Source organism: Bombus fervidus, chromosome 12 (genome assembly GCF_041682495.2).
Source record: "Bombus fervidus isolate BK054 chromosome 12, iyBomFerv1, whole genome shotgun sequence".
Classification (NCBI taxonomy): domain Eukaryota; kingdom Metazoa; phylum Arthropoda; class Insecta; order Hymenoptera; family Apidae; genus Bombus; species Bombus fervidus.
This window is the reverse complement of record NC_091528.1, coordinates 10,920,476-10,938,874: the sequence shown is the minus strand read 5'-3', so window position 1 is coordinate 10,938,874 and position 18,399 is coordinate 10,920,476. Positions and strand designations below refer to the sequence as shown.

Below are 18,399 nucleotides of genomic sequence, written 5' to 3'. Positions count from 1 at the left end.
ACACACAAGTACGTAATCTCTGTCCGATTTTCGATAGTTTCGGGGAGTTGTTCGACTGCGCAGCCCCGATCGTATCCGTTTTTATTTTTTTTTTTTTTTTTTTTTTTGGAAAAACGCCGCGCCACGTTGTCTACGTTTCTACGGAAAGCACGAATAAAGTTCGCGATCCAACGTTTTCTCTTCTCTATCGTAACGTTCGACGAGATGTACCTAGTTTTCGTAGATAACGGCAGATGTACGCGCGTGCAGGCGTCGCAGCTATGTACAAAGTATACAGACACAAAGAGAGAAGTCGCGGACGCGAAGGGAAGCGCAAGTCCGTTGGTTTCTCGTTCGTTCGTTTTTGATCGAAGAGCGAAAACCGCGCGACCGATCTCGTCCCGACTTTTCGGAATTACAACGGGAGTTAAAAGCTTCGAAGCCGTATAACGAGTACACGTAGGTATCGTTGCGTGCTACGCGGATGCGCGTCATGCGAGAGAAACACGGATATGCGTGGGGTGGATCGTCGAGACGCCTCGTTCGGCCGCGGCTCTCGTTCGTCGCGGATTTCTATCGAAATCGCCGCGAAAGAATCGCCGACTCGCTTCCCTACGCGCTCCAGACAAATATTTACGCTATCCCGTGCACGTCGAATCGTCCAAATTAATCCGCTTACAGGCTCGTAAATCGTATTTTCGAGTCGCGTGCCGTCCAACGGGATGATAATCCGCGCGCGCGTTCTCCCGGGCCCGCGACTGCCCCGCGACTGCCCCGCGATTGCCTCACGGCGACCCCGGTGCCCCGATCGATCACCCATCGGCCAAGTAGCCAAGCGATACTCGTCCCTCGCCAACTCCGCGAACCAGAATTTTTTCGGCTCCGACCCGCCTTCCAATTCTGCGTTCGTTCGATCGTTGCGGTCTTTTCGTTCGCCGTTCCAACGATATTTCCCTATTATTTCGCATTTGATCGCTACGTACGATCGTCCATTTGTCTCTTTCTTCCATCGTTGTGTTTCTCATCCACTCTTCTTTCCTACTCCACGGAGTCCGGTCGTGCGTGTGGCAATCGCGTCTCGTGGACGCGAACGCGGCCGATCGCGCGCGGTTCGCACGCTCTTATTCCTAAACCAAGGTTGGCAGTAGTCGAAGAAGTAGCGCGCTGGCCACTGTCAGGCACACGGAAGGCGTTGCAAGGCTGCCGTGTCCTTCCACTGAAACATTTAGCAGAAGACGCGTTTCGTTTTCGTCGTCGAAAATCTCCACGGTCTTTGTAAATACGTATAATATCTTTTGATTAATATTTGTTAATTAATACGGAGTGTCCCCGGCTAAACCCCGATACCTGAAAGTATCTTTGAATCGTCTACTTTTCGATACACGAGCTATTCCATCCACCTTGACATCCGCTGTTTTTAGGCGGAAAAGTTCCTGGCGGATAATTTATCTATCGCGCGATAGCCAAGCAAAGACGCAACTTTTGTATTTGGCGAATTTAACGAGTTCGATCTACGGAACATCGGTATTAAGAAGAAAGTGTCAAAGTGTTTCGCATCACCTGGTAAAGTATGCATGCCAATTAGCCGAAGGAAACGTAGACTCGAAGAAGCAAGCGAGAAGAGAACAACGTTTACGACCGAGGTTCGTCAAAGCGGAAATTTCAAGTTTTTAAGCCGACACGATTGGAACTTTGTTCTTGGACGTTTAGCCTCGATCTTCTCGAAAAGTTTCGGCCTAGGAGAATTTGGTAGGTAGCAGAGACGTGGAGCAAGCAAAGGGTGGAGAGGAAGGAGAGCGAGAGCGGCGAATGCGGCAACGCGACGTACGTCGCTTCCAAGAACGACTTGGTCTAACGAGAAAATCGAAGATCGTTAAGAGCAATTTCGTCGAGACGTTCGCCATTCTCTCTCTTTCTCTTTTCCCTTTGCACGAAGCTCTCTCGCTTCCGCCATCGTCCCCTTTGGCGATTTCGGCCGACGTTTACCCTTCGCGGGCGTCCCGTCCGAGAGGCGGCGACCAAATTTCCCATTCCCTTTGCGATCGATCGTTCTCTACAAACGCTACTTCCACTCGATCATGTTTTATTTCCACCTCTTTTAATTTTCATTCCGAATCGCGTGGCGACCCACGCGATTTCGTTCGTCAGCGTAGAATTCGTGCGACGTGATCGAGCATAACTAAGGCCACGATTCTGATTACGGTGAATTTTCCGACCGACCGATGTTCCGTGGCACTGCCAAAAATAATCAAGCACGGCAGAACCTCCATTCGAAAGAGCAATATCTGGGATTATTGCTGAAAATATCACTGTTCTAAATAACCGTAGCTTTAATATAGATTTTCAAGTTTGTTCGAAACTCTAACGTTATATCCACGATACTCGGAACTCGTTACAACGGCGATGAAATTTGAAATACTGTGCGTGATACGCAACGTATTTGTAAAAGGTTTCCATAAGTTTCTGAAACTTGGAAATGTTTCCTACGATATATACGCCAAAGTTCGTAGAAATATTCGAGTATTTTCGCGAGCCACCGCGTATACGCGTAACGAGTTTGAGCGGAATTAATCCGCGCGAAAGTAAAATTTCAAATATCGAGGCTTCGTTAACTGAACCAACTTTTTATTCTATTTGCTTGATCCGCCCCGAACCAACTACATCGATCGTAATCGTAACCTAATGTATGGAATTGATCGCCTCCGTTGAACAAGAAAGAAAGGAGAAACCGAGGCGAAAGGTAAACGAGCGTAAATTATTGTTTTAATTTTGGGAGTTGGGGCGAGCGCGCGCCTCTCGAGGGAAGCTCGGGCCGACTTTGCGGCCGGTGCAGGCCCGTTCCACGGACACCGACGATCGTAAAGCATCCTTAATTCGTTAGAGCGCGCGAACGATGCTTAATTTCCTGCGAAAGTGACTCCTCGCGTCCTCCCCTTTCCCTTCTCCTTCTCCCTTTCTACGGGGTTGCGCCTCTTTCGCTCGGAAATAACGAGGTAATCGTTTCTCGCGCCGTCAGGCACGCGTTAATTAACGCGTCCGTCGTTTCGACGGTTCTCGCTTCTCCTTCGTTCGCACATTTTTCGAAAGAGGACGCGGCCGACGGAGAAGCGAACGAAAGGCGCGTCGAGAAAGGGAAACCGAAAGGCTAGTTTCGCACGAAGATACGCGCGTACAAGATCTATTCAGCGGTAAAATATACGTAGCAGCCGTCTAAGACTGCGATTTTCAAGCTTCGTCGTCTCGTCGCTCCTGCAAATTAATTGCTAAAATCGAGCGGCGCGTCGAAAAATATATTTTGCACACTCGATTCCGGACTTTTAATTCCGAGATCAAAGGGTGCGAAGACGGAGATCTCGTCCAGATATTTCCACAAAGTTCGACGATTACGAACGTCGGTTTTTACCATTAGGTCGTCCGAAAAGTTTCTTTCGTTTTGTAAGGAAATAATGGATTTCCATTTTGTTCTATCAAAATAAAGATCACGACGTTCGACAGATTGGGTTTCGTGTTTGTATAAAGATGCGTCGTTGTAAAAGACGGACAGAAGGAAAGACACTTTTCGGACAACCTAATGCTACGTATTGCCTCTAAATCCCGTCAGAACGTCCTACCATACGTAGCTATAATCGTTATAAACTGGATAAAACGATTACAGTTCGATATACCCGTGATTAAAATATACAAGGTGGAATCGATAATTACGATAGCGCAGTAATGAACTTTGTTTCGATAAAAATAGACGAGTTGCATTAATATCGAGTTTATTTACACCTCCGGTAAAAATCGTTGCCATTCGAGTAACGAACTACGCACACGCAATTTAGTCATTAAATATGCGTTACCAAATGCGTCTATACGATATGTATACATGTTGGAAAATAAAATATACGTGTATAGCCGTAATACGTGTCGGTGCTTGTCGCGCGTATGTGTACGCGTATCGCGACAGCCGTATTTTCGCGTGCAACTAGCCAAACGTAGAATTCTCGTGGAGATCGTAACGAGGCAGAGCTTACCGAAAACTTCCGTTGTGCGCGTCTCGAAGCGCGGCTTGTCCGACATCGAGTCCAATACCACGGTCGCCTCGCATCTTCGACAAAATTTATAGAGACGTATTAATCGTCGGGTCTGGACGAGTCGGGGGCTGTTGATGATGATAGCGATGGCAGTGATGGCAGAGTGACGGTGATGATATGAGTGTTGGTGAGTGTTGGCGATGGTGGTGGTGGTGGTGGTGGTGGTGGTGATGGGTGGGGAGGAGATTGTCCAGGGCGGAATTACCTGACGTTTATTTTGTCGCCGGCGATGTGATCCGGTTCCAATTGCAGTCGTAAACTGGATATCACCGAATAAAGTCCGTGCTGCTCGAACACCATTTCCGTGTCTGGTTTCACCTGAAACAAACGCGACGGGACGTGTTCCACGAGTTGCAGCGTGTGAGAGATCGTCAGGGCGATCGGCCTCGAGGATCCAGTCGAACTTGCTTTTTATCGTCGCGCGACAGTGTCGAATTCTCGCGACCGAACATCGACGAGTTACAGAAAACGAGCGAAGGAGACGAAGAACGAAACGACGCGACGTCTCGCGATTGGCGATCGAGACCAACTAGAGTTTTAGGCCTTGAACCATGTTCCAAGTGATTCGAACGTTTCATCGCGTGTTAGGATACGCGTTCGAGAATCCGATCCGAAACGTTTTAGACGCCGTCGGTACCGGCGATGGAAGGCGAGTAGTTGAAGCACCGCGTTTCGAATGGAAACGCCGAGTCGAAAGGCCGCGGTACGTCGCGGCGACGAGATTTCCTCCGAGAGCAAACGAGATTCGCAGCCGCGGGCTACCCGAGCAAAGAACTTCGTCTTGCTTTCGCGAAATGAAAGGCCGGCGCGCGGCAGCTACGTTTGCCGAGAAAATCTGCTCGTTGAACGTTCGCGCGCGAGTCCTAAGAATTCCGTAGCACGGGACCGACACTGCGCACGCTGTCCTCGTTTTATCGAAACTATATTGCCTCTCCTTTTTCATCCTCATCTTCATTTTCATCCGCTTCTTCCGTGAATCTGTTCGCGAAAGGGGGAGCGGACCGGAGACCGAGAGATAAACGAGCCTCGAAATTAAATCATTTTTAAGCCGTATTCTCCTCAGCTCGCGCTGCTTCTCTCCATCCCTTTGATCGCGCCTCCGTCCTATTTTCGTTCCTCCTTCGCCAAACTTCGTCGAGACTCCTATCTCTCGTTTCCTTCGCGCGTACCATCGCAATTTAACGTTCCTCCCTCTTCCTTCCCTCTTTGTTTTCCGTTTTCTTGTTTCCTTGTTTCCGATCGAACGCATCGATCGATCTGCCGAACACGTCGGCGCGTTTCAGTAAATTCCAAAGTCGACGGCGGACGGAGAGAGAGAGAGAGAGAGAGAGCGAGAGAGAGAAAGAGAGGGAGAGGAAAGAAGGCGCAGCCTTAGAAAGGATTGTTCGCTCGACCGCCCGAAGCCGGGTAATTGAAAGAGAATCGAAGATTAAGTGCAGCCGGAGGCGGAACGCGAGCGATCGAGGGCCGCGGGCCGTGGAAAGTCGAAGGCCTCTTGCGGCCATCCCCGTCGGCTTTGTCGCCGAATCTTTCGAGAGTCGTCACGACGAGAACGTTTTCGAAACGATATTACACTCGCGTTAAGTGGCGCGCTAAACTCGCTCAACTCCTAATGGACATCGTCGAGAAGGTTGGCAAGTTTTCCTCGAGCAACGCGGAGGTGGGAGACGACGAGCGGGATAATAGGAAACTTTTCGAGCCGTCGCGGCGCGCGCGATTCGCTGCGAAGCCCTAAAGGGGCACCGACGTTCATCGACGTAATCTTTAAACGCGCGCAACTTGCGAAGCTCGTGTCTACTCGCTTCAACTGCCTGCGCTTTGCGGATTATATTTTTAAATCCTCGGAGCGACGAGACCTCGCGGCCCGGCGATCTAACGCGAGAGGCGGACGATCGAAAACGCGAGATTCGAGATTCGCGGTGTTCCTTTGTTCGACCGGTTCGACTCGGCCGACTTTTCTCGCGGACAAATTAGATTCCCTTCGACTACGTGACGCGGATTAATTAGCAGTTAACCGAGTTGCCCGAATTTCCTTCTTTCGCCGACCGTCTCTCGTCTTTCCCTCCCCCTCGCCGTTTCTTTCTTTCCAGCAATCTCTCCTTGCCTCTGTTTCTCGAATTATTCTTCGTTGGCTCTCGTTTCTTTGAAAAGAGAAGAGAGAAAGAGAGAGAGAGAGAGAGAGAGAGAGAGAGAGAGAGAGAGAGTGGAAGAGTCGTGGAGTTGCAGAGAGTAGCCGAGGCAAAAGAGGACGTTCCCGGAAAGCGGTGGTTGGCGGTGGCACGTTGGTGCAGCGAGGCGGATGTAGAGTCGACTGGCGCCCTACTACGCGCGCGTTCTCCCACAGCTCGTTAATTGGAGCTTTGGCTCATCAAGCATCGTCGTCGTTGCCGGTATCGTTGCCTCTGCCATCGTCATTTCTGAGCGTCTCTCTCCGCGTCTTCCCTCGCTCGCTCATCCGTTTAACGATCTCTAGGTCTTGCTCCGTCGTCACGGTTCGCCTATCCGCACGCTTTCGGACTCTCTCTCTCTCTCTCTCTCTCTCTCTCTCTCTCTCTCTCTCTCTCTCTCTCTGTTTCTAAAGTCTAAATCTATAACTTTCGAGCCGTGTTAAAATATATAACTCTCGACGCATCGACCATTACATCGGCGAACAAGCAAAAGCCTATTCGACGATTCCGCTTCTCAAAGTTCCGGCGAGGCGAACGGAACGCTCGCGTTTCTCTCACCTGCTCCCTATTGATGAACCATTTGAGCGTCGCGGCGGGATGGGACTTGCCGCTGGTGCAATTCAGCCCGAGGACGTCGCCGGTCGCGTAAACCTTCTCCTCGCCCGTTATCGACGGCCCGTCTTGCGGCAGAACTGCAATCACATCGACAACATTTACGCGCGGTCGCTCATTCTTCTCGCTGCTATCCACGTTCCGCTCTACTCTCTGTCTCGCTTCGTCTCGTTGTTTTTTAAATTTAAAGATTCTTTTCGTAACGCGATCTACGCGAACGACGATAAGGATCACCTCGTTAACGACCAAAACTCAACGACGCTTTCCACGCTCATCTCCTACAAAGGAAGAACTCATCTGTTGCGTCTGTGTGTAGCATTTGGTCGGGAACGAACCACGATTCTGGTTATTTTTTTATTATTGGCTGTCCAATTTAGCCAGTTTTAACCGTCGCATTAATTTCGTCGCGACAAAAAATAATTAACCAGTCGACACGTTTCGCGATGCTTCTATTTTCTTTCGACCAAGATCGAATCCACTTCTCGTCGTAGATATTTCATTTGTAGATATATGCGGTTGAAAATTGTTGGAATACGACGATGTTACGCGCACAGGCACGATACTCCCACGCAGACACCCACACAGGCATTTGAGCAGGACACTTACACAGGTCATACTCGTTACCGTATAGAAAGTGGAGTTCAAAATATTTAAGGAATCATAGGTCACTACCTACGTCTAGTCTGAGAGTAACTGGCCAACGACTCTTGCATACTTTGTTAATTATATCGCTCGCTTATATACGTTTGGTTCTGTAGTTCTGTTGAATAAATATCACTGAATATTATTTTGTGTCTTGCACAGATTGTTAATCTTAACTTTAAGATTAAATTCTAACAAAAATCGATTACGTTTGACTGTTGGCAGAACTTAAAACGCTTTATCGTAAAACTTGGATACAGATTTCCATCTGTAAGATCCGTCACGCGTCAAATAAATCACCGGAAACGTCGTCTCTCGCGAGAAACAGCGACGATTAAACGATATTCCTCAAGACGGTCGAGACCACTTTGTTTGTACTCGCTACGGTATTCCAATATCGAGTCGTTCGAAGATATACACACGCCATGACGTTTCCAAGATTGAGAATCATTTATTATTCTTCCGTGAGGCAAGTAAATGCCGAATTCTCTAAAATGCGGTAATTACGGGAAAAATCGAAGAATATCGGAGAGAGAAGATGATTCCGAACAACGAAGGGAGAAGCTTGTGTACCGTTGAATATAAAATCAATCGAAGTATTCGATTCCATTGCGCTATAAATAGCGAAACGTTACCGCGAAAGAAGCTTCTGTAAAGACACGTTATCCGCAAATATCTCCTCTTCGTTATGAATTTTCTCAACGACCTAATTTACACGTATTTCGGTTTCGATCGTTGCACGTATCAATACCAACGACTTTTTCGTATTTAGACTGTCGTTTCGGAATACCGCGAATCATCTGCCGTCTCTTTCGCTTGTTTTTAGTTTCCTCGATCGATGCAATTTAACGGAAAATCCGACGTAAGTATGGTACATGGGAGGAATCACTCGCGAATTCGAACGGTCGATGGTGGCGTTTGCATTGCGCGAGCACGCGTACCGTCGCGTAGATCGATCGACACGCGATCGAAGCTCTTCCTATTTCTCGAATATCTTAGCAAGATTGCCAGCGTTCGCGACTCGAGATTTAATCTGGACCAGTTGGAGGAAACGTTCCGCCGTCGGATCGTTTTCGAGAGCACGATCGCGATAAAAGTTCATCCCCTCGATAAGCCTTCGAAGCTGTCACGACATCCCGCTTAGAATATTCAACGAAGCCATTCGCGACTGCTGCCGGATTGATCCTTTCGCGCGTCGAGTTCGACCTTACGCGCAAAGATACACGATTCGGCTTACAACGGGACCTTGCTTCTCCTCTCTCCTTCTCGCTTTTTTTTTTTTTTTGCTTCTCGTTATCGAGAGACAGAGAGAGAGACTTTATCCGCTCGCTTCCCCTTTCCTATACCGCTAACAAGTTTGCGTATTCGAAGCGAGGCGTACGCGATATTCCTCGTCGGAGCGAGAATGAGCAACAAATTGAAATTTACGAGAAACGCGAAAATCTTTGGTTACGGGACTTTAGACTGGGTGGAGCGAACGTTCGCGAAGAGAGGCTCGAAGAACCGTGGCATGCGGTTTCTTGTTAGCTTTTCGTTTGCGTCGACACTTGCGGTTTGAACGAAGTGATGCGTTTAGCTTCGCGGAAGGAGGGAAGGAAGGAAGGAAGTAAGGAAGGAAGTAAGGAAGGAAGCGGAGGAGGCTGGAAGGAGGAGAAAAAGAGCGAATGGAAGAAAAGGATAGGAAAAGGAGAAAGATCGGAAGAACGAGGAATTCGGCGGAGGCACGAACGATGGCCGCGGGTTATTTGCCGTGTACCAAATTTTCCACGAGGTCGGTAAAGGTACGGTAATGGCGGGTACGTGGTGGGTTATCGATCGTGCATGGGTCGGAGAGCGCGGCCGGACTACGAGAAGAGGAACACGACGCAGAAAGGAAATTTCATCGTTTTCGAAGACGCCACGGGAAAGCTTTCGAAGGCGGTGCGCGGCCCTTTAGTCTGCCGCGTCGCGACTCCTTTCCCGAGAACCGAGCCGACGATGCTTTTACGGTCGAGAAGCCTTTCCTTTTCGTTTATAGTTTCCCGTCTCTTCCTTCTCTGTTCCACGCTGCTGCCTGCCATCCATCCACGCGTCTGCGGCTTCGCGTTACGATCCCCGTAATATTCGTCGGACTTTGCCTCGTCTTTACGCGATCCTAAAATTTAACGCTCCAAAGAAAGATCGAAGTTTTCTGTTGTCGTAGGTCTAGAGTGCAGGTTGATGGAAGCGCGAGTCAGCTAAAGCCGAAGCCACACGACGGCTATTCGCGGTAATGGGTCGTCAGGTATCCTCGTTTCGTTCCAGTACACAGGTGTACACCTTGATCGTCCCTGTGATCGATTTTAAAGCGGAACAAAAGCCGACAGTCTGTTTTTGGCTCGATCGATTCCACTTTGGACCGTCGTTTGACATCCGTTCGTCCGACTTGCAGAACGACGCTGTGGAAATATTTGACCGATGATTCTCTTCCTTCTACCCGTTTACGTTCCCCTCGAATACCAGAGTAGACCGAAACTCGGAAATGGCGAACGCTCGGCGCAAATTATGGCGGTTCGATAGCGGTGATCAAAGGATTATTAACTAGCGGAGCAACCCGGGGACGGATTCAAAGTGAGACGGAAAGAGATCAGAGTAGGAGAGACGGTTGACGCAGACTGGTTCGCTCACCTGCGACTTCCATGCTGGCTTCTGCGCTGACCGAGTTGAAGCTGGGAGCCTCCGCGCTCACTTCGCACTTGTACCGTCCGCTACTGTGCAGGCTCACGTCCTGCAGTAGCACCTCCTTGTCGTTGGATTTTCGGTGCTGTAACAAACGAGAATTTGTTCGATGAATCTTCCATGTTAATCGTTGACGCTCGTGGTTGCGAAGCATCGATCAGATAGGAACCTTTCTCGAAGAGCTCTCGGCGAGCCACAAGGACTATTTTATTCCGAACTGAATGCGTAAACTACGTGTAAATTAACTGTGTAATACGGAGATTGTTTGAAACTTTGGAAACATCGTGCGAGATCTCTTTGCGAACTAACGGAGGGAGGAACCTCTATAAATCGTTGCCGAAGAAGACCCGAACGTTCAGACTCGCTCGCCCCTTGCTCGGATACCAAACGACCAAATATAGAGGCTTACACGATCGGCGAATCCGGATCGAACGCTAATTGTCCGATTCGACCGTGTTTTCTCTTTGGGCTATCCGCGACAGGAAGCAACCCGGGGCTGCCAACGATCGCTTTATCTTTCAAAGGGGATCTCGTGGCCGCGGCAGGCGAGATCGATGCCAGGCTCCGTGTGTCGACGCACTTCTCTGACGACCTGGAAAAAACCCTTTGCCTCTGTCGACCCGCGTTCCATCGACGAGAGCGAGTCTTTCCCTCTCCGTACCAAAGTTTACCGATACAAATGGAACGAGATGGAGCTTCTCGTTTGATCGAGCGAGCAAACAGCCACCGTTACATTTTCGCACCAATTTTTCCGAAGCTTTGCCACTCTTCGACGCGTCCAAGTCCACCGTCCAGCTCTTCGCGTGGCTCGCTGCTGCGTTTTCCACACGCCGTTTGAAATTATTCTTCATAGACAGAATATTACGCTATTAGGTAGGTAAGAGGCTTACGCGCTTATATCGATTTATTGCCATAGTCGCCGCCGGTACCGGCTCTACGTACTGAAAGTTATTTCGGCGAGATAGATGGGTACAGCGGACTTGTTCCACCGGTAAGTAGAAAAGGTACGTCGCTGAGCCGACGTTGCTCAGAGGTGCGTCTGTCTCCCGTCCCTTGCGTCCCAACGGCTGCACACGTTCCATGTTTCGCTAACAATTTCGATACCGTTGCCAAGCATCGCGAAAGCGGCTGAACGCGTTCCGTACGAGTTTTATGCCACGATTTCTAACCTTCGTGGCTAACGTCGAGCGGCACTCTTTACGCAACAAATACGTTTCCATCGTGACTCGTTCGATGCCCGATGAGACCAACCGAACGTTAGCGAGACATCGTCGCGTCGAAGCGTAACGACGCAGAGTATAACGGCGTTAAGTACGAGGGATCTGTGTATAGTTATCTATTTCGAGAAGTTCGATCGGAAAAGGTATGTCGTCGCAAGCATGGGTGTCGCGACGCGATCGAGCAGGCATCCGATCGCGATTCATCCGATCGTTGGAAGCTCGCACGGAAAGGGAAGACCCGCAATAGATGGAATCGCGACGTCGTTAATCCGTTTACCTTACGCGCGGGTCTTTCCGCTCCAACGTTACGAATATTCCCTCCTTTCTTCGTTCCCGTTTGCACGCGGTCGGTCCGCGTCGCGACGATCCGATCGTTCGAAGGAATGCAACGGAATCTGGACGAGGAGCGGGCAGATCGAGTTGCCGACAAGTTTTTAACGATCGCGGGGAAACGTCGACGTTTATTCCGCCGCGGTGAGACTCGGTCGAACGCAAACTTTCTTCATCGACAAATCGATTTACGTTGGAGAACGGGGAGAAAAGTTGCGGGAAAACAAGGGAGCAGGGTGAAGGAAAGTCGAAACGTTGGAGAGAATCGCATTACCTTCGGGGTTATTTCGTCCGGCGAACGCGACTCTTCGGCCGAACGATTTAGGTCGCTCGGGGAGCAGAGAGGGAAAAAGAGATAGAGAGACACGCGTGTCTGCGATTCAGCGAGAAACGCGGCACGTCGCTACATCGTCGGATGCGTTCCGATAAAACGTGACTCGTTCTTCTCCGCTGTTTCGCGTGTGCTACATTTCTTGAAAACGCGTCGTGACACGGAACGAGAGGATCGCTGTCTCGGAAGGCCAAACTTTCGCACGAAGCGCACGAAAGAGCAAGACAGAGGGAAAAAGTTTCGCGAAAGCATTGGCGAGAGAGTTCGAGGTTTGAGACTTCGATTCCTAGCCGATGAAAAGTTTCGCTGCGATACGAAACACGATACGATTTTAAAGGGAACCGCGGTACATTCTTCGTCTTTAGCGAACAGGGAATTAACGAACGAGGGGATTACCGTGGGACGTTGGGAAACGGTTGACGTTGGGAAAACGGTGCGAAAGCGTCGCGCGTCGACAGGAAAACGATCTCTGGTCGATAAAGCGTTTAATCGCTTCCTCTGGTCGTCGATTAGTCTGCCACGATACCCTGCGCTTTCGCGGTGTAATCGCAGCTGCCATTTGGTTTTCTTCTATTCTCTCTAAAGTCGACCTTTAACCGGACGAGCGCTGCAGCAGCGAAGGGAGAGTTAAATAAACGCGGGGAATCGGGGTCACGATTTAAAATTTTCAGATAGTGAAATTAAGTGTGGTGTTACGTAACGGAGCAAAAGGGGGAAGGGGGAATGAGAGGGAAAATTAAAAGTCGAGAGCCCGAGCAAAAATATACGAGTCCGCCCGCTAAATCCACTTAATTCCTGCTACTCCAATAAGTGTCACGTGAGCGTATCCAAGTGGAGGAATGGTCCGGATGGAGGGGTGAAAAGACACGCTCGCTTTTGTCCACGGAGAAATTTCTTTGTCGATATCGGAGAGCCATTGGACCGAGTCAGATTAATAGCTGTTCTCTCTTTCTCTTCCTTTTCTCTTCTCGATCTCGAGAACGGAGCAAAAGGATGAGCCGATTCGACTCACGTAATGCTCGTTACGCGTCGGCCGATATTAACGAGCGTCGAGGAAAACGGAACTTTCGTGCCTTCCAAAACGCGAATCGGAAGCGGACGTATCGTACCGAGAATAGACGAGTCTCGTGCGATCCGTTTCTGCCTTCCACGGCCTCCGGGACCACATCGCGCGATCCGAGAAATCGATCGGTTAGCCAACGGTTGCTCCTATCCTTCAGCCAGCTCTTTCTTCCTCTTAACCTCCGAGCTTTTCCTCCGCCTTTCCGACTTTACACCGCGTCGCTCTTCCTTCAGTCACGATAGATGGCGGCGATCTCGCTCCTTCTCTCTCTCTCTCTCTTTCTCTCTCTCTTTCTCTCTATTCCTCTCTCTTTCCCGCTCTTCCTAGTCTCGTCCCGATTCGTCAAACATTTATTCGGCACGATAAAGGCGACCTCGTTCCACCTGTACGGGGACAACGCGCATCCACCTCGTCGACGTATATCGAAACGTATCGCGAACTTTATGCTTTTCCACCCCGTCGTTCCTCCGCCCTTTTTACTCCGTCCATTCCAACTGGTTCGATGAAATACTTTTATAGACGACGTGGAATAAAATTTGGAAAGGGAAATTGAATAGAGTCTTCTTACGTTCAAAGCTGGGTGCCGTCTTCGCCGTGGACGAGCCATCTCTTCGACGAACAAGCGCGCGACTCGCTTTTACATTCCGCATGGTGATCGGCCGCGTTACCGCGGTCGAATTCCGGGTCTCTGTACTTGGTCGCGAGTTCTGAAACACGTGCTGCTAACCCGACATTTTGTCCGAGGATCGAGCAAGCTATCGGAAACAACGATTAATCGACTAGAGTTTTATATTCACGGAACGTCGCTTGGTCGAGCTTGTTCCAACGCCGTAATTAGAGATGGCCGTAATTAATATCGATAAAATTTGAGAAACGTGCATAAACGGAAGATAGAGAAACGGAAGAAATTTTGCAAGTCAGAAGCGATCGAAAAAAGGCAGGAGATCTAAAGTTTCGTAAGTGTCCCGATACTCATGAACCGATGGTTACACGAGGAACCGGTAATGGCTGACTTTTACGTTTATCGCGTGACACGAAACGCTTCAATATTCGAACACTCTGCTAGTTTATCGTCACCTGGTCGCATTTGTATCCGTACGTGAATGTTCTACCTTTTCTCCTTTGAATGGGACTCGCAAAAACGCGAATTCTCTGCACTGCCGGTGATATTGGTTTCGTTGTTCGTTCAGTACCAGAGTAAACGAACGTCTTTACGATCAGCCAGCCAATTTCTCGTCAACTTGCAGCCACTTGTTACGACTCTGTATGCACATAAACGACGCTTACGATCTCCCAGTCGTTATCCTTGCGTGACTCGCAGAAGAATCGAGGAATTATTTGGCTAGAACTTCAAATATATTATATGTTGGCTCGGTGTTGCGACAAATCGTTTCAAACGGATTTCACAAACACGTGATACCGATCGCGGATCTAGGTCGATTATTACGTGTTACACGAGACTAGTAGACGTTCCGACACACGGCTCAGCTTCTCAGTAGACAAACCAACGAACTCTACTTTTCGTTAATTTCTCAGTTTCGTTACGTAAGTACGACGCTATCGTCGATGTTCGCTTCCGAAACAAATCTGTTTTCCACGAGTTGATTTGTTACAAGTGGATGATACGAAAATAACAGCATACTCTCGAGACAAGTGAAAAAAATAGCGTTTGTAACGGCGTCGCTTCTTTATGCTTTTCATTACATTTCCGAGTGGTTCGTTCATAAACGGTAGTGCACGTGACGTAAAAATTTCCATGTAAAAACATAATCCAAAAGTAAACTTGTTAAATAAAACAATAACATCGTAGCGAGTCGCGTCATTTTCGTATCCAGCAAACCTTCGTTACTTTCCCACCGACTGAACTCAATTTCGCGATACGTCGGCAACCGTGAGAGAAAAAAGAGAAGCATTCGCGAAATGTTTACCTTAGATCGGACCACCGACGCATATTCGCAAAGGTAATTGCGCGCGTTTCAGCGCATTGCGTAATACAAAAATACGTCTATACACGTGTAGAGAGATACACGCTGGATATTGAAGTTGGATACGAGATAAAAGAGCCGAGTAACTGCTTGCTCTTTCCTTCTGTACTTTTACCAGTCGCTCGTAAATGGAATTTCTGTCGATGTCGCTCGCTTTGTTAGTTCTCGTAACGGGGGCATCGCCATACGCGAATCGCTGCTTCTCTTGCTTCTGGATCTCCCCGATTCGTCTTCGTCCGGTCTTCGAGAAGAGAATAAGAGAGAAAGAGAGACCAGATAGACAGAGATCACGGAAAGGTTAATCGCGCTTCGATCGAGCACGAGCGTCGAGCGGAATTGCACAGAGCGTCGGCGTACAAAGATAATCCTCGTAAAGTAGAAGGCGGAGAAGACGCGGACAGCGGATGTCGCGCGCGTGGTACGTGGCAATACGATGATCAGATACCAAAGTCGGAACAAGAGTGCGCGACGTTGCGGGACACAGGAGAGCTTTCAACTCACGTCAACTTTAACGCCCTCGACGCGATAGCTGTGCTTCGTAGGTTCCCCTCTAGGCACGTATCTGTAGAATTCCTCGTGATCCTTGTACCACGTGATGGAGTAAAGCTTGTCCGCTTCTAGGTCGTATCTGAAACAAGAGAGCAAACGATGCGTGACTTATCGTTAAGAGAAAGCGCCGGTTCCATAGTTTCTCGACGATTTGTTTATCTATTTGCTCGCGCTACGATTTCCCGCACGTGACGGACAATACGAAAGCGTGAAAAACTTCTTTCTGATAGAGAACGGAGCAAACTTATTGCACGAGGTAGAATATTCAGGCTCGTTCGGGACGCTCGATCGCGAAGAATTCATACGTTTAACGCTGCAATAGGAATGCGTTTAATAGAAACGCGTTTGGCGAACGAGAGCTTGCGTATTACAGATACGTTCGATTCCACGAATCTTTACTCTCTGCAAATGCAAGCTTCCGATCGATTAATCGCTTCCTTGTATCGATTCTCGAATTTTCTAAGAAATGTTCGATACACCGATGCTTACGAACGGTGCTATACGTACGTGTACATGACATTGTGTGTCTCTGTATATAAAAGAGGTTCTTCTTGCATGTATAGTTGTGTCATTGCATCCTGTTTCAATTATTTCTATCAAGATCACTGGATATGAAAACAGAATGGCCATTAAACAAATAAATAAATATTTCGTTTTCTCTCTATTTCTCTCTCTCTCTCTCTCTCTTTCTCTCTCTCCTTGCTATCCACGGCGCGTTTCTCTTGGTTAATATCGATTAGTGGAGACCGAGGACGAAAGCAGATGAAACGGTATAGTCGTGACGCGTACGAACCGCGGAATCGTTTCTCGATTAGTCGCAGAGTAGACCGTTTCGATGGTTGGGCCGTGCGAGTAATGGAAACTGTTACCGGTTTCCGGCAACGTATTTGAAGTATCGAGCTCGCGTTTGATGTATTTTTTGCTTTACATATCGGAGATTTCGTTCGTTTATCCGATATTCCATGGAATCGTCTCATCTGGTCTCGGTGTCTCGTTTTGTTTCGTTATCCCGGCCGTTCGGTCTTCTGCGGTTCGCGAACGTTATATAACTGAACGTTGTTGCGTTTTGGGAAAGGGCGGTGAACGTTTTTCCATCCGCAAGGGGGAAGAAGCAACAGGAAAAGGATGAGACGCCGGTAATGCGAAGGGTGGGAACGGCCAAGTAAAAACGATTCGGGTTCTCGCGTCGCAGGATAAACGAGACAGCGGTTGCCGAGAATCGTGCGAGCTACGTGTTCGTCCGTAGGTATGCGCTTTAACGTGATTACAATGATGCCCGGCACGAAGGAAGGAACGGGCCACTGTCGCGTGACAAGCTTCCAACCTGGCGAACAACAATTACGGTAATTGATCAACATCCGCGATCCAAGCGTAGCGTCGCGAATCGCATCAATTTGCTAATCGAGTGCTTTCCTCTCGTTCATCGTTCTCCCGTCGGGGAATCAAAAAAAAAAAAAACGTCCCTCGGAGGATTCTCCGTTAGCGTCCCATCTTCGAAAACCGGAAATCCTTTAGCTCGGATAATTCCACGGAATCGAACGTCCGGAGGATTTTACAAGTAAACGTGGTTTCTCCGTCCCTTCCGCCCTCTCTCTCTCTCTCTCTCTCTCTTTCCTCGGGTAGAGTTTCCTTCGTCGTAACGAAATCGAATCGACCTTCCACTCCGCTGTCCTTCTTCGGTGATCGTCGTTCGTCAACATCAATACCGTTCGTGTTCCGCTATCGGAATCGCCGATAAAATCGCGAAGCGCAACAGGCTATTCCGCTGGAGCGCTAGAGCTGGAGTGCAACACGATAATTAATATTTGTAAAGTAATTAAACTAGCACGTTTGTGTTGGAGCGGAGCGACGATGTCTGGAGTCATCGTGGCGCGATACGTTCTGCTTTTCGGATTCGCTGCCTGCCTCTCGCGTAATAGCATCGACCGTATCCGACGGAACGATCGCGGATAACGCGCGACGGCGAAACTCGCTCGTTGGAAAACTCGTCGACTAATACGCGGTACTTTCATCCTCGAATTGGACCGTATCTATTATACACACTCTGCTCGCGGCGATCGTCTCGATAACAAAGCAGCGAGAAGACCAGCTTATGTTTACCAACGATTAAACTTTATCCGCGTCGTATTTTATTCCTGCTCCTGTGCCGTTCCTAGATGGCTGGATGCGTCGTCGTTTCTCTTATTGTCGTTCGCGTCTAGCCTCGCGTCTCGATCGTAATCGTCTTTCGGAATTTAGCCCGTCGGCTTCGCCCCTTTCCTCTCTGCCATTCTCTCGACTCGTTAAATTGCGTTGCAACGGAGAGTCGGTCGATTACGTTTCAACGTAGACGTTCTATATCGTCGAGGCAACGACGAGAAGAGTACGATAAGGTAATTGCACGCCGCCGCGTTACCGTTAGATACCGTGCACCATCCTATGGAATACGTCGATGCTCCGCCGTAGGATGTTGTATCGCGACGTCGTTTGTACAGTCTGTCGGCCAACTAGCCGGTTACTTGGTTGCTCGGTTGCTCGGTTGCTCGATCGTTGCACCATTGCGGAGCGGCACGGTCGCATAGTGACATCGTTGCATAGCCGACGTACCCAAGGGGGGCATCCGGTAGTAGGGAGGGGTTGCTCCGCTTCCGCTTGCATTGGCACCGGTGCTGCTGTCGCCATCGCCGTCACCGTCGCCGCCGTGGAGGTAGCTCCCTAGTTGCCAGCTGCAGAGCTACCGGAAAAGGGATTGCCGCATTCGAGCGTAG

General features: G+C 49.2%; 2 protein-coding genes across 10 annotated transcripts in view; both read right to left on the bottom strand.

Annotated features, from left to right (window-relative positions):
• The window catches only part of Meng (serine/threonine-protein kinase meng-po), a 215,426-nt gene that overhangs the window by 61,263 nt on the left and 135,764 nt on the right, over positions 1–18,399 (bottom strand). The window lies entirely within an intron of this gene.
• The window catches only part of LOC139992672 (cell adhesion molecule 2-like), a 149,794-nt gene that overhangs the window by 6,544 nt on the left and 124,851 nt on the right, over positions 1–18,399 (bottom strand). For 8 of the 9 annotated variants that reach the window (XM_072013781.1, XM_072013774.1, XM_072013773.1 and 5 more), the window contains 6 exons: positions 15,605–15,731; positions 10,124–10,259; positions 6,782–6,915; positions 4,261–4,373; positions 3,996–4,069; positions 118–1,195 (listed from right to left, as the gene is read on the bottom strand). In XM_072013781.1, coding sequence (XP_071869882.1) covers positions 1,107–1,195; positions 3,996–4,069; positions 4,261–4,373; positions 6,782–6,915; positions 10,124–10,259; positions 15,605–15,731 — 673 coding nt within the window. In that variant the 3' untranslated portion in view covers positions 118–1,106. Of the gene's footprint in view, positions 1–117; positions 1,196–3,995; positions 4,070–4,260; positions 4,374–6,781; positions 6,916–10,123; positions 10,260–15,604; positions 15,732–18,399 lie in introns of those variants that run through there. The other variant, XM_072013782.1, reaches the window with a different exon arrangement.